Source organism: Gavia stellata, chromosome 7, assembly GCF_030936135.1.
Source record: "Gavia stellata isolate bGavSte3 chromosome 7, bGavSte3.hap2, whole genome shotgun sequence".
Lineage (NCBI taxonomy): Eukaryota > Metazoa > Chordata > Aves > Gaviiformes > Gaviidae > Gavia > Gavia stellata.
This window is the reverse complement of record NC_082600.1, coordinates 19,732,541-19,745,347: the sequence shown is the minus strand read 5'-3', so window position 1 is coordinate 19,745,347 and position 12,807 is coordinate 19,732,541. Positions and strand designations below refer to the sequence as shown.

General features: G+C 36.4%; 1 protein-coding gene across 4 annotated transcripts in view; it reads right to left on the bottom strand.

Annotated features, from left to right (window-relative positions):
* Positions 1–12,807, bottom strand: part of TTC7B (tetratricopeptide repeat domain 7B) — a 151,100-nt gene that overhangs the window by 46,778 nt on the left and 91,515 nt on the right. For all 4 annotated transcript variants that reach the window (XM_059819233.1, XM_059819234.1, XM_059819235.1 and 1 more), the window contains 2 exons: positions 4,608–4,724; positions 392–489 (listed from right to left, as the gene is read on the bottom strand). In XM_059819233.1, coding sequence (XP_059675216.1) covers positions 392–489; positions 4,608–4,724 — 215 coding nt within the window. The remainder of the gene's footprint in view (positions 1–391; positions 490–4,607; positions 4,725–12,807) is intronic.

The window sequence follows — 12,807 nt, the reverse complement described above, 5'->3', positions numbered from 1 at the left end:
TGTCTTCAGGTTTTTTGAGATTAAAAGTTTTCTGAAATTTTTCTGATTTACCTTTTAAAAAGAAAATATGTGCAAATACCAAATGGACAGAAAAGCATAGGACTTTGGCAAATAGGCTAGTTCAGCACACTAATTTTTAGCCCTTGCATAAGAAGATACCACTAAGCTCAACAAGATCCATACTATAGATATTTTAATTTACAGAGAACGTGGTCAGCAAGCACTTCATAAATAAAAAAGAAAAAAACTTACATTGCACAATGTCTAGTTCCGCTTATATGACAACAATGAAAATATGATTTCATTTTGCAAAACAAAACAAAAAAGGAATGCAAAATCTAAATATGACCAGACCATTTTACCTATTTTATTGTTCAAATGCAGTTCTTACCTGTTTCAGGATCACTGAAATCTGGTAATGTAATTGTATTAAGCTGTCGTCTATCAGCAATAGCTCTGTCTAACAGGCTGCTCCCACGTCCAGAATCACTGTAATGAAGTATAGAAATTGTAAGCTATTAAAATATAAAATTATATACTGAGATACAAGTTGCGTGCTGCCCTCCTCCCACACAGGTTCTTGCTATAAAAGTTCTTGCTATGAACAAATTTAGTATCAAGCACCACTAACTACTCACAGTGTATTAAGCCAGCTGCATTAAAACAGGATTAAGCTGCACAAAAGTAAATCCATATTTACTTCAGCAATTCTGGTTTCATAATTAATACACCACGAAGGGGATACAGGCTTTTAATTTGATTCATAGCTAACAGCTTTTCAGAAAGGATTTATTGTACCTTAAACTTTTATATAATATGAGGTACGGCTCTCACAGTAAGCTGAAATGGCAGATATAAGTTTGAAAATCCACACTTTTCCCAGACTGAAGAGAAACACTATACTCAGGACATCTAATTTTTGGTAAAGATGTTATAAAGATGCCATAACTACACTTCACATAAAAAGGCATCACACACACACACGTGTATTAACTGCCTAATGTTGAATTTGATCCTAATAGCACAGTAAGAACATTTTGAACACTTCCAACACTTCAGGAGCCTAAGCAGTAGCAGTGATTTTCACTGATTGCTCCTGTGGACAAATGCACTTTAGTTGTAACTTAGCACCTGTCTTCTTGTTGATATACTTTCTGGGAAACTAATTGCTCCTAGAACTACTATTAGATATTCAGGAGAAGAATAGGGACGGAAGAACAAAGTGCTCCTTCTCCTTAAGATGAGGCAAGTATTGAGACATATTGACAGAAAAGTGTGAGGAAGCACTTACGGGCACTCCTTCTTTAACATTCTATGTTTAATACAGTAATTTCATTTTTAAGATTGTAAGTCTGGTACTATTCACTATCAACTAACACTTTTTTTAAAACCTCATTTAAAAAAAAAAGCACCCCACAAACTTAAAAAGAATTCAGCTTTAAAGCAATTGGGCTGTTAGCCCAACTTAGCAGAGTGCAAACATTTGATTCTCACTGAAGAGAAAAAACTCCACAAAATTCCTAGCTTAAAGTAAAGCCTAAGAGACTTTAACCTAAATTGCAAGACTGGAATTCAGTACACCTTTCCATTTGCCTTAATTTTAAAATCCCATCCTTCCGAATTTGAACTGAGAGAAGGGCAAGAAACCTTTCAGCAACTCTTTACAGTTGCACACTTAAACCAGTGAAACAACTTCCCCTCTTTGTACAGCTGTTACTAAAATCGTATAAATAAAATTTTGCATTACCCTAACATTATTGCATGACTGATTTCCTTACAAAATGATGCCATTATAGAAATCCACAGGAACAGAAGGGAACTTTCTGGGACGCACGTTATCAGCTACAGTTGTTACATCAGTTGGTGCATATTTTCTGGTAACCACTGTATTAATTACTTCCTCAAACCACAAGTAATGACATGTCAAATGTTGCTGACAAGGAGAGCCAGGCTTAGCGTAAGTATCTTCTAAGCACAGCACTGGCATTGTGGTTTGTTCTGTTTACCTAATGCAAAGTAAGAACTGGAAAAGGATTGAACTATTTTCTAATGAACTTCAAGCAGCAGGCTGAAGATAAACATTTAAACCTTCCAAGCCTTGCACCACAAAGTAAGTTTTAAATTCATATTAACCACCTCATGAGGAAAATGTTTGTATGCCAATTAAAGACAGAAGAAAAATGTTCTACATTAGCTGAACATAGGTAAGGCACAGTGTTGCATTTACCCCTTACTTTGTGTGGTATATCTAGGTATACATAATTTATTTTCATTATTGAAAGATTATTGAGGACACTGAACGCAAGTTTATTCCACAAAATCTGATTAATTGCAAGAAGAAATATTTATCATAAAACACAGCTTTATCAAAGAAGTGAGTTCTTATTGAGAAAATGATACATGAAGATTAGTTTTCAGTCTAAATCAGAATAGAAAAAGGATATTTGAAACTTTGAAAAACAACATTCTAAAAAGGTTTCAAATGATTAAAAGACCTTTTATTATTGGCTTAAAGAACTATTAAAAAAGCGTCAATTACTTCCAGTGGGAGACATGATTTTCAAACGGTGCTTTTCAACAAAATGAAGTATGTGTTAAAATTACAGCGGTTGGAAGATTTAAGTTTTCACACAATCCTGCATCATCATTCTTCACTACATCTGGAGTGCAGCTGGGTGAATAGAACTTCCCAGTCACATTTCAGGTCTGAGTGTTAGTTGTTATACCAGTCAGACAGATCTAGATCACCATGATACAATATGAAGGTATTCAGCCCTTAATTTTCACATGGATCGTCTAAAGAAAGGTCACAGTTTGGTATCCATATTCACTGTTTGATATAACTCTGAATGTGTGATTCATGAAGCGTGCCTCTTCCATCATGACACTTATCCACAGCTCCTGTCCATTCCATTCCTAATTTGATTTTGTTACCATAAATCAGAACTTCAAGAAAAGCTTTAAATGTCAAGATAAAAAAGCAGTAAAAACTATCAGATGCAAAGTAGTCCTTGTTAATTTTTCCACTTAGATGTTCTTGAAGGAGAACAGTGACATCAAAGTTAGCAAAAATTGCTGTTTGAAGCTGAGACAGCCAAGAGTAAGTTTTCACAGCCATTGCTGATGTCTGAAGGAAGCATTACTTAATGTGTATTTAACATGGCACAGTAGCTCTTAGCACAACAAAAATAACAACAAAGTAATGACAAGCCATGATTAGAGCCCTTATCTGTCTAGAGGATGTAACAGCAGAGATGGAAGGTGAACAGTTGTGCTGGAGTACATGCAAAGCCTCACTGAAATTAAGGTTACATAGCAATTGTAACTATTCTGCTCAGCACAGCATTCTGACAGTAAAATCTTAAATCCCCCTCCCCACACGCACAACCAGCCCACTAAAATAAACCACCACCCACTAAGTTAGAAGAGAAATTCTCTCCCAGGTCCCTGCTGCTAGCTCAGCGACTTCAAGTTGAAAATAATTCAAGCTCAAGCCTTTCTGGTTGCTGACGTCCTTGCTTTCTATAACCCCTCAGTCCTGTTGCCTGCTCCACAGCGCAGTATCAGAGTCTCTCTGTGACTGTGACTCAGGTCTGTTCCCAGGTTTTTCCTGCCACACCCTCCCAACTTTCCTGCTCTGAACTGCTCACTAGCTCACTAAGGAGAGAAGCAATTTCCCCTCATTGGCCATTAGGCTAACTCTTTCAATCTCCTTGAAAGAGATGTATGTGTTTACACAACTGAGGTCAAACAAAGTAAGAGCAAAAACTGAACAGGTAACATTCAACATACTGCTCTACAGGTATCTGATGCCACCTGGTACAGAGCTCTTCTGCTGTAGCATCTCTTCTCCAGAAACTGTCAACCCTTCAAACAACCAGATAGCAGGAAATTCTGCTTGTCCTCTTCTCCAGGTACTTGATAAATGTGTTGAATAGTACCAGCATGGATTTCTGCAAAGTGGCCTTCCCATTTATTTCACAGCTAATCTAAATACATATGGCAAAGGACCTTCACAGAAGCATTTTGGAAAACCAAACAGGACTACATCAACTTATTCAAATACTTGCTAATGCCTTTGAAAAACCTAAATACGTTCATAAGCAAGACCTCCCTTAAAAAAAAAAAGCCAGGCTGACTTTGCAAGCACATCATATTTATCCATGTGACCTCTGATGCTTCTACAGTCTTAATTAACATCTAGTCCTCCTTCATTTTATTTAGTGAAAGTCCTTGAACTAAATCTCCACTACAGCAATCTCTCCACTAGCCAATATAAAAGGCTCTATAACAGGCGTGGGTGGGTGGGTGTGCGTGTGCGTGTGTGTGTGTTGAGTGCCATCAAGAAGAATGGCAGACTTACCCAATCTCTGTAATCAGTCCTCATCACTTCAGAGTTTATTAGCTTTGGCATACCTTACTTCACAGAACTCTGGGTAGCTTCTGCATGTCCATCATATCTCATATCTTTGCACTTCAAATTCGGAGAGGATTAGTTTGTTCATACAAAATACCAGACCAAGTAAAAGCAGAACTGCTGATCTAATATTGCCCCGAAACGCTACTGAGCAAGGTTCCGAGTAGCCTAGAATTCTACAGCATCTTACCTTGGGTTAGTGAGATTATAGCACGATTTCCAAATCTGGAGCATGTGTTTACAGGTAAGGAGTGCTTCATCCGGGCCCCTGCACAGGGACTCCAATTTGACTTTCGTAAACAGTAATCTAGTGAAAAGGGAAAGGAAATTAAAAGAGAAAGAAAAGAGATTCCAATTCAAGCAAAACATTTTTAAAGATAGCCAACATCACACCAAACTGGAGAAAAGATAACTTCAAAGACAGTGTTAATTTAAATAATTGGTTCATGAAGTAATTACAATAAAGTCAAATATCTAACATCACCAAAGTAACAGTGCCTTTTATAAGATGGCTTTTTCAACAGGACAGAAACAATAGTTGACAGGATTTTTTATTTTTTTTTTAAAGTTAGTATCACTAAGCTATATTGTCGTGCTTAACAGGACCACTAAAACCAGTACTTCATATGTTAAAGAGAAAAGAGATGTCTTCACTAAGAAAATCTTTACTACTTTTATGAGAAAGGAAAGTATTTTCTATTAACTGGCTCAGATGATAGTTATCTACCATATAAGTTACAAAAGAAAACAACTTGGTAGTGATGCATACTGCTTCCCTATAATATCAACTGCTATTATAGGAAATGGAAGGGGCTATACTGAAAAAGATACCACTAGACCAGATAGATTCATGGGAGGTAGTCAGCATTGGTAAGGTCAACAAGAAAATGTAGCTCCACTCTACATTATGTTGCCATCAGCAGGCACTAAAATTGATGTTTGACTTGAATTTTGAACATTTACAAGTGACAACCTGAAGAAAGCACATCACTCATCAAATATGCAGCAAACCATTCATAATGGCAGCAAACTTGTTTGCTGGAAGCCACTACAAATAATTCTGATTTCAAAGTTGATGTTTCTAATGGCAGCAAGGCAAATAAAGTGAGTAGCCTTATAAGATGATGACTGTATATTCCTTTTACATTCCATGTATCAGTAGAAGATTCTCCACAGAGATTAACTTAGACGCCTTCCTGGATAATTAGAGAATATTAATGCAATGTGACAATAAAGGATATAGTCAATTAGTATGCACATTTATAGGAGTCACAGCATCCAGGAACAGATAATACACTAGAAAAATACTAATTTAAAAGCAATTTTTAGTAAATTGCAAGATTAAAGAGCACAAAGCTGGAGGAGAGGGTGCATATAAAACTGTTAGCACACTTTCTGTTTTTAAACCCAGGTATACTTTGGCATTTTATTCCAGTGCAACCTTAACCATGCTAAGTGAAAAGTTTATATGACTGGTCATATGGTTTGTGTGGGAAGACTGAGAAGGGTGTAGAAGGTGGGCATGTGTGAAAGCTCAGAATTTTCTTATCCCAAATACAAACTTCAAGGCTGCTAATAGTAACTGCAAACTGCCAGAGGGTTTTCTCAAGAATAAGAAGTGACATCAAGTGCCTGAGCAAGTTACAGTAGCTAAAGCTTTAGCGTCGCACTGAACATCCTCTGCAGAAACTACCCAGCGTGTAAATCTAAAAATTAATCACACTACCTTAATTGTACAATGTGTGTGTTGGAGGGACTGAGGAGGAAACAAAAGGCAGGTTGCTGAGTTGGTTTAAGAGAATGAGGACCTGTGGATAAGCAAGGTAAGTAAGGTCATCAGAGCCTCACCTGATGTCTTGTAGAATGCAGAACAGAGTAATCAGTTACACCAGTTTAGCCTTCTTCCTATCAGTAAATAGGATTTGAGTATACAGGGAGCTATATAAATAAGAAAGTCTTATTTCATTTGGCAGAGCGGTCCTCTCTAGATGTTTGTTTAGCTGTGACTATAATCACTGGAAGAAAAAATGTCCAGGTCTGTCCATCATTTTACTCAATAGAGAAGGAAAAATGACAAATAACATCCTCCTCCCCTCACACTACTATACCTATTCTACCCTTAACACATGCACACACACCCCACCCCTGCCTAAACAACAAGACCTAGGCATCAAAACCCAAACCCAAAATCACAGCAATCTACCTCATACAATCCCTTTCCTGTTTCTCTGTACGTAAAAAGAAGAGTACTTTTTACAGTTTGAAGAGCCTATAGAAGTTCAATTTTTTAAAATCCATGATCATAAAGCACTTTACAAAAGATATGGAACATAATAAAATTCAGAAGCACTGAATTTACAAGTCATTCTAGAAAGAAGATAATCATAATATATACCTGATTGTATACAGTTTACAGATAGACTGACTTTACATTAACAGCCTTCAAGCATTTAAGACTTTCAGGAATTCTGTAGCAGAGAGAATAAGGCACAGGGTCAGTAAATCGCTAAGATTCAGCATGCAAGAGCTAAAAGAAAAATTGAGCAGGAGACAGAAAGGGAGGGGATTTGATTATTAAGAAATTAAACTTGTGTACAAAATAGCAGGAGTCTGTGCAACAAAACTGTAAGAACCTGGACTACTAGTGCAGGATTCAAGGGCAAGATAGCAGAAGACAAATGTAAGAATTAAAGCAACACATCAGAGTTTGATGCTTTTGGATACACCAGGTACACATGCAGCACCATCCCTTTTTCTTATGCATTGTGGCAATCAAGGGGACTGGATGTTTGCACGTTCCCCAAAAACAAACAATAAACAAAAGTATGATGGAAAAATATTCATGATTCTAATAAAAGACAAGCTAGGCAACTGTATCTAATGGCGGGGGGGGGGGGGGGGAAAACTGGTGTGGGATTATCCACACTAAACCAAAAATAATCTTGCGAATGGAAAAGGTTGCATTTACAAAGCCACACAGAGCAGTTTCCCTGGGTTCAAGAAATATGTTGACTATCAATCACAAAATAACTAAGACACTTCAGAAAACTGAGATGGGATGTTAATAACAAAATGAAGACCTGCCAACTAAACATTTACTTAATAAATGGGGGAAGGAAGAGGAAGGCGGCAATGGGCAGGAAGAACACCACGTGAAAAACAGGTCTCCCAAATTAACTTAATTCTTCCAAGTTCCCCTGAAATATGGTTGGAGGTATGACTTCGTAACAAGGCAAACAAGCAGTTCAGGAAGGTTTTGGAAACCATGAGGTAGGTCATCTGAAAAAGGATTTTCTGAAAGGTCAGCTTCAAGCATCTGTGGAGACAACTCTTCTGGAATACAGCTTCCATTACTGACACAAAGAATTTTAAACTTTACAGGGACATTTTCACACCTGTTTTTAATACACTATTAAAAACGGTGAAGAATGGATAAAACTGTCAAGAGACAGGATGATGAAAATCAAGCTGTACATTTTATGAGTACCATGAATTATCTGTTTGTAGGAGTCAGGGGTTTAAATTACTGGCATGCAGTGCAGAATGAAACGTGACAGAGTAACCACAGCATGGTGGGACAGCACTCATGACTAAGAATGCAAGTACTGAGGAATAGACAATATTCAAAATAGAAATGAAGAGTAGAACAATGTGTGGCAGTGATGTGTCAAAGTGGAATAAATATAACAGACAAGAACAGAAATATAACAGACAAGAACAGAAATTTGTTTGGGTCAAATCCTTTGGGGAAGGGAAGTAGGTAAAACAGGGTCTGTTAAAGACATTAGACTAATGGGGCATTTGTTCCAGCATCAGTGTTTGATTACTTTATTTTTATCTAACATTAAAGATCTGCAGATCTTTATCTAACGTTAAAGATCTGCAGATCTTGTATCATTTTAGGAGACTAATTACCCAGACACAAAACGGAGAACAAATCAAAACTCTTAAGCGGAAGGGCTTAGCTATTCTTGGAGCTAATAGCTGATAAATTTATGAAATAGCTACTGAAGCAGCAAATGACTCCATTACTTCAAGACTGTTGTCACTTACTAATGAGGACATTATAAAACAGCTGCTTGTAACCTAATCCATATATTACTGGATTTTTATTTAAATAAAGAATGAAAAATCCCAAACGGGTTTATAACTAGGTCTTTGAACTTCAGCAGCATACAACCAAATAATTTGATAGCAAAGGTTAGCAAAGACATCCGAGATACAGCAGAAGCCTGGGCTTTAACACAAAGATGCTAAAACATTTAAGGATTTGCGTCTCAAGTTGAAGGGGTAAAACTCGATGTTTGACAAGCCAATCACTGATAACATTGTGCAAGTAAGACATCAGAAACATGCAGAGAGCCTATCAAGAATAGCAGGGGACAGACAGGGGAGAGAAGAGAAAGAAAAAAATCAGCACAGAAAGCTGCATCTTAGGTACATAGTAAAAAGTACAGTTAAACTATACCTGAACAGGTTATTATACAAAAAAACTTAGTCTTTAAAGTTTTTTTTGTACTCAAGTAGGAAAAAAAAGGTGTATACTAAACAGGGACAATGGGATGATGAGTAAGGGTATTCAGGAATGAGCCCCCAACCACCATCATAATCCTTATCTACGAAAACAATGACAAATGGAGAATAGGAACACTTTAAAAATGATTGAAGTTAATGCAGTCAAAAATAATCAATTTCTCAGAATTATGGAAACAGTGACATGTAAGATTCTCCTTTCTAAAGTAGAAACTTTAAAGAAAATATCACTTCTGTAATGACTGGGGAACAGCAACTATATTGCCAATGTTTTTTAAGAGGGAAGGCACAGACAAATATAGACAATCTTAATAACATGCAAAAATTTATAAAAAATACAATACAAAAATTGAAAAGAGTATTAGATAACATTGTTAATGGAAAAATGGGTTATAGTTCAAGTTTAATAAAGAGATTGTACCAAACAACCTGTGTAACAGTTAGTTCAAACCAGAGCTGCCTAACAACCAAGTTCACCAAGGTGAGACAGCTGTGAAGAGGGCAGATGGAATTCTGGAACGTACTCGTTGGAGCAGAAAGAGACAGTGCCACTGTGCAATACCCCGGTGAGACCACATCTGGAATATTGTACATAATTCTCATTATAACAGTTAAAAACACACACACGAGAAATTTCAAATTGGAGCAGCTGCAAAAAAAGGCTGCAATAGTGATCAGCTGACTGGAGACTGCAGAGTATGAAAAATACTTCATTTAGTCAGTCTAGCAAAAAAAGCCAGGAAGAAGTACAAATTCTATCTATAAATACAGATGAGACAAGCACTATGAAGGGAAAAAGAACAATTTATCTAGACTATAATGTTTCCACAAAAATGAGTATATATAAAGGCCATACAGACTATTAAAACATTAAAGGGGGAAATTAGGTCTCAAGATTATAAATGAAATTATAGAACAGATTGCTTCCTCACAGTTTGTTCTGGATAGACTGCAGAAGAGGTGGAGCAAATAACCTAACTGTTCTTAAAATACAGCTGGTCAGTTCATTAAAAGTATTAAAGATAGGACAACTGGAATAATGGAGCCTTGTGACTTCTGAGGTTCTTGCTAGTGCTCTATTTCCTAATCAGTACAAACTAATCTGTTACATCATGATCTGAAGCTTTCCCTACCAGCCAACCAGTGTAATTTGTAGCATAGTTAAGAACTTGTGAATCTCCAAAATAAAATCGCTGTCTTAATTATACCTCCTCCTTCTCAGCCAGCCTGATTCGCTTTTTGAAATAAAATAAAATACCCAGATGCTACAACCACCAATTCCCTTCCACAGCAACAATCTAATGTCAGGAGATCAAGAGGAGTTAATTTGTCAATACTGGCTTAAGTTATTAAGGATATTTCTATTCTATGTAGAATGAAGCAAAAATTCAAGTAGTGAAGACCGAGCTGTGCTACACAACAAGTAAGATTTAGTATCTGAGAACTCTTAGTTCTTTCAGTGAAAAGGGATTGCTTACCCTTGGGTATCATTTTAAAACCAGCTGCTTTGCTTTTGGGATCAAGAAAGCAGTTTTTGCAAGTTGCTGTGCACTATACGAGCACACCAGCTTGGATTAGCCATAGCTGGGTATCTGTATTCCACACACTACTGCATGGAAAAGACCTGCCTTTCATTCCCCAATTCCTTCTTCAAATCTGGCAATATGACATGCTATCGGTCATTCTGCCTGCTAGAGTAGTGTCACTCAATGTAGTGGTAATCAGGAATCTTCCTACAGTCCCTCAGACCAAGAAACCTTCTACAGCAATCTTAATTCCACTAGACTTCTTCTGAAGGGTCCATATGCCCATATCCTGATCAAAACTGAACAGAATGCTCTATTTTCAGTTAGGATTGGGAGTAAGCTTCATTATTATTCCTGTATTATATAAATTATTTACATTGGTCAGGGCTTGAAGAACGTAAGGAAGAGCTGTGAATAACACTGAAGGTATTTGCTTTAAAAAATATTAGTTCTTCAATGTAACACACCAGAAGCCCTGCTGAGAACCCTTTAAGGACTCTTCTGTATGCAGTGAGGTCAAGCTAGCACACCCTTTACAACAGTGAACAGCTATCCCCCTTGAAGAAGCTAAAATTTAAAAAGGATGCATCATATCCACTTGTTTACAATGCAGGATTAAAAACGCAACTAGCTTTGTTTTATGTTTAACCTACCTCAAGTAAACTTTAAGTTTTAAGAGAACCTTTTTAAGTAATTTAACAGTTTGCATTTCTAACTTCAGCTAACAGTATTTTTACATTATAACCAATTATCAAAAGATGGTAGGTTAGTAATTAATATACTGGGAGTCCCAGAAATATGGTAACCACCGACAAACAAGCCACACAGAAAGTGTCAAACAACAGCTTGGTCTCCCTGACAAACACATTAATTTCTACAACAGCTTAAATATAAGAATAAAATTCATATATAATCAACTCTGATAGACAGCCTGTTACTTATTAGAGAATAAAAGAAAGATGACAAATACCAGTTCTGTGTAGAGTTATATAATATTTCATTTTGGCTTCACATTCAAGTGCCCGTTTGATATATCCCACAACTTCAAATCCTGGAATGCTACCAAATTTAAAAGAAGTTGTTCTGGTTTTAAACCTAGGCACTACTTTACAAACAAACAAACAAAGAGAACCACAAAAAACCTCAACAAGTCTAAATGTATGACTTCTGAAATCTTAGACTAACTAGTCTGACAATGATCCTGTATTTAAAAAAACAAAACAAAAATTCACAAAAAGGGTGATGCAGAATGTAACACTATAGAAAGATATTAAAGTCTGAAAAGAATTTTTTTTTTAACAGACGTAAGCTTTTTTTCATATGATCTGAATTTAAGGGAAAAAATTAGTACGTTGATGTAAAACTTAACATTCACATGCATGCTTCATACAGTTGCATCTCATTTCTGTAACAAACTGTCATAGTGTCAACTGCTTGTGTAAATTAAATCAGGTTAACTGACAGACCCCAAAGAGTAATTGAAGTGGGAAAGCAGTACACAGAATGCATAAAATTATGTTGGAACAAATATTATTCAATATTGATAATTTGAAAGAATCTAAATCTATTAACCTTTCCTAAATAAAGTGTTAGCAAGTCACTTCTTGCACTCAAAAATTACATATAAAGGAAAAACTTCCGATGACTGTTAAAGGAAACATAAAAGAAATGAGGAAGTAGGAGGAAGCCAAGCTAGCAAATTCAGTTTCTCTTAGTCAGTACATACTTTCAGCAAGTGCCCTTCTGACAGTCTTGTAATTACTCATAAATAAATCATTTAGAAGAAAAAGGTTAACATTAAAAGAAAAACCTAGAGTTCCCAGTGTTTACTTCATTCACAGTTCAGAATTTGACAACAATGTACTGTCTGTAAGTTTGTAGCTTCTTTTAAAAGGAGGAGGTAGGGCTGACTGCTTTTAAGACCCTTCACTTGGGAATTCTACTTGAATCCAACAGAACTCTAATTTATGTGTCATATACTCTCCTAATAAAAAGTTCCTTATAACAGCACAGTAGGAAACTTCACAAACAATTTGTTCAGCAGCACGGCTTAATAGCTCTCAAGCTGGATTTCTTTTTAAAACCCAGCATATAGCTATAGGAACAAATACAGCCTTTGCGCCAAGAAGCAAATAAGAATGCCAGCAAACAGGCAATTGAATATAAGCCCCCAACGAAGTAATAATGCTCAAAATAATTAACACAATCCTTTCCAACAGACACAACGCAGGTGATTCTCTGTACGAAGCAGTGATAAATGATACTGAAATATTTTGTGCAGTTCTTGTTTACATGTGATGAAAACTGGCTACAGTTCAACAGAGCAACAGA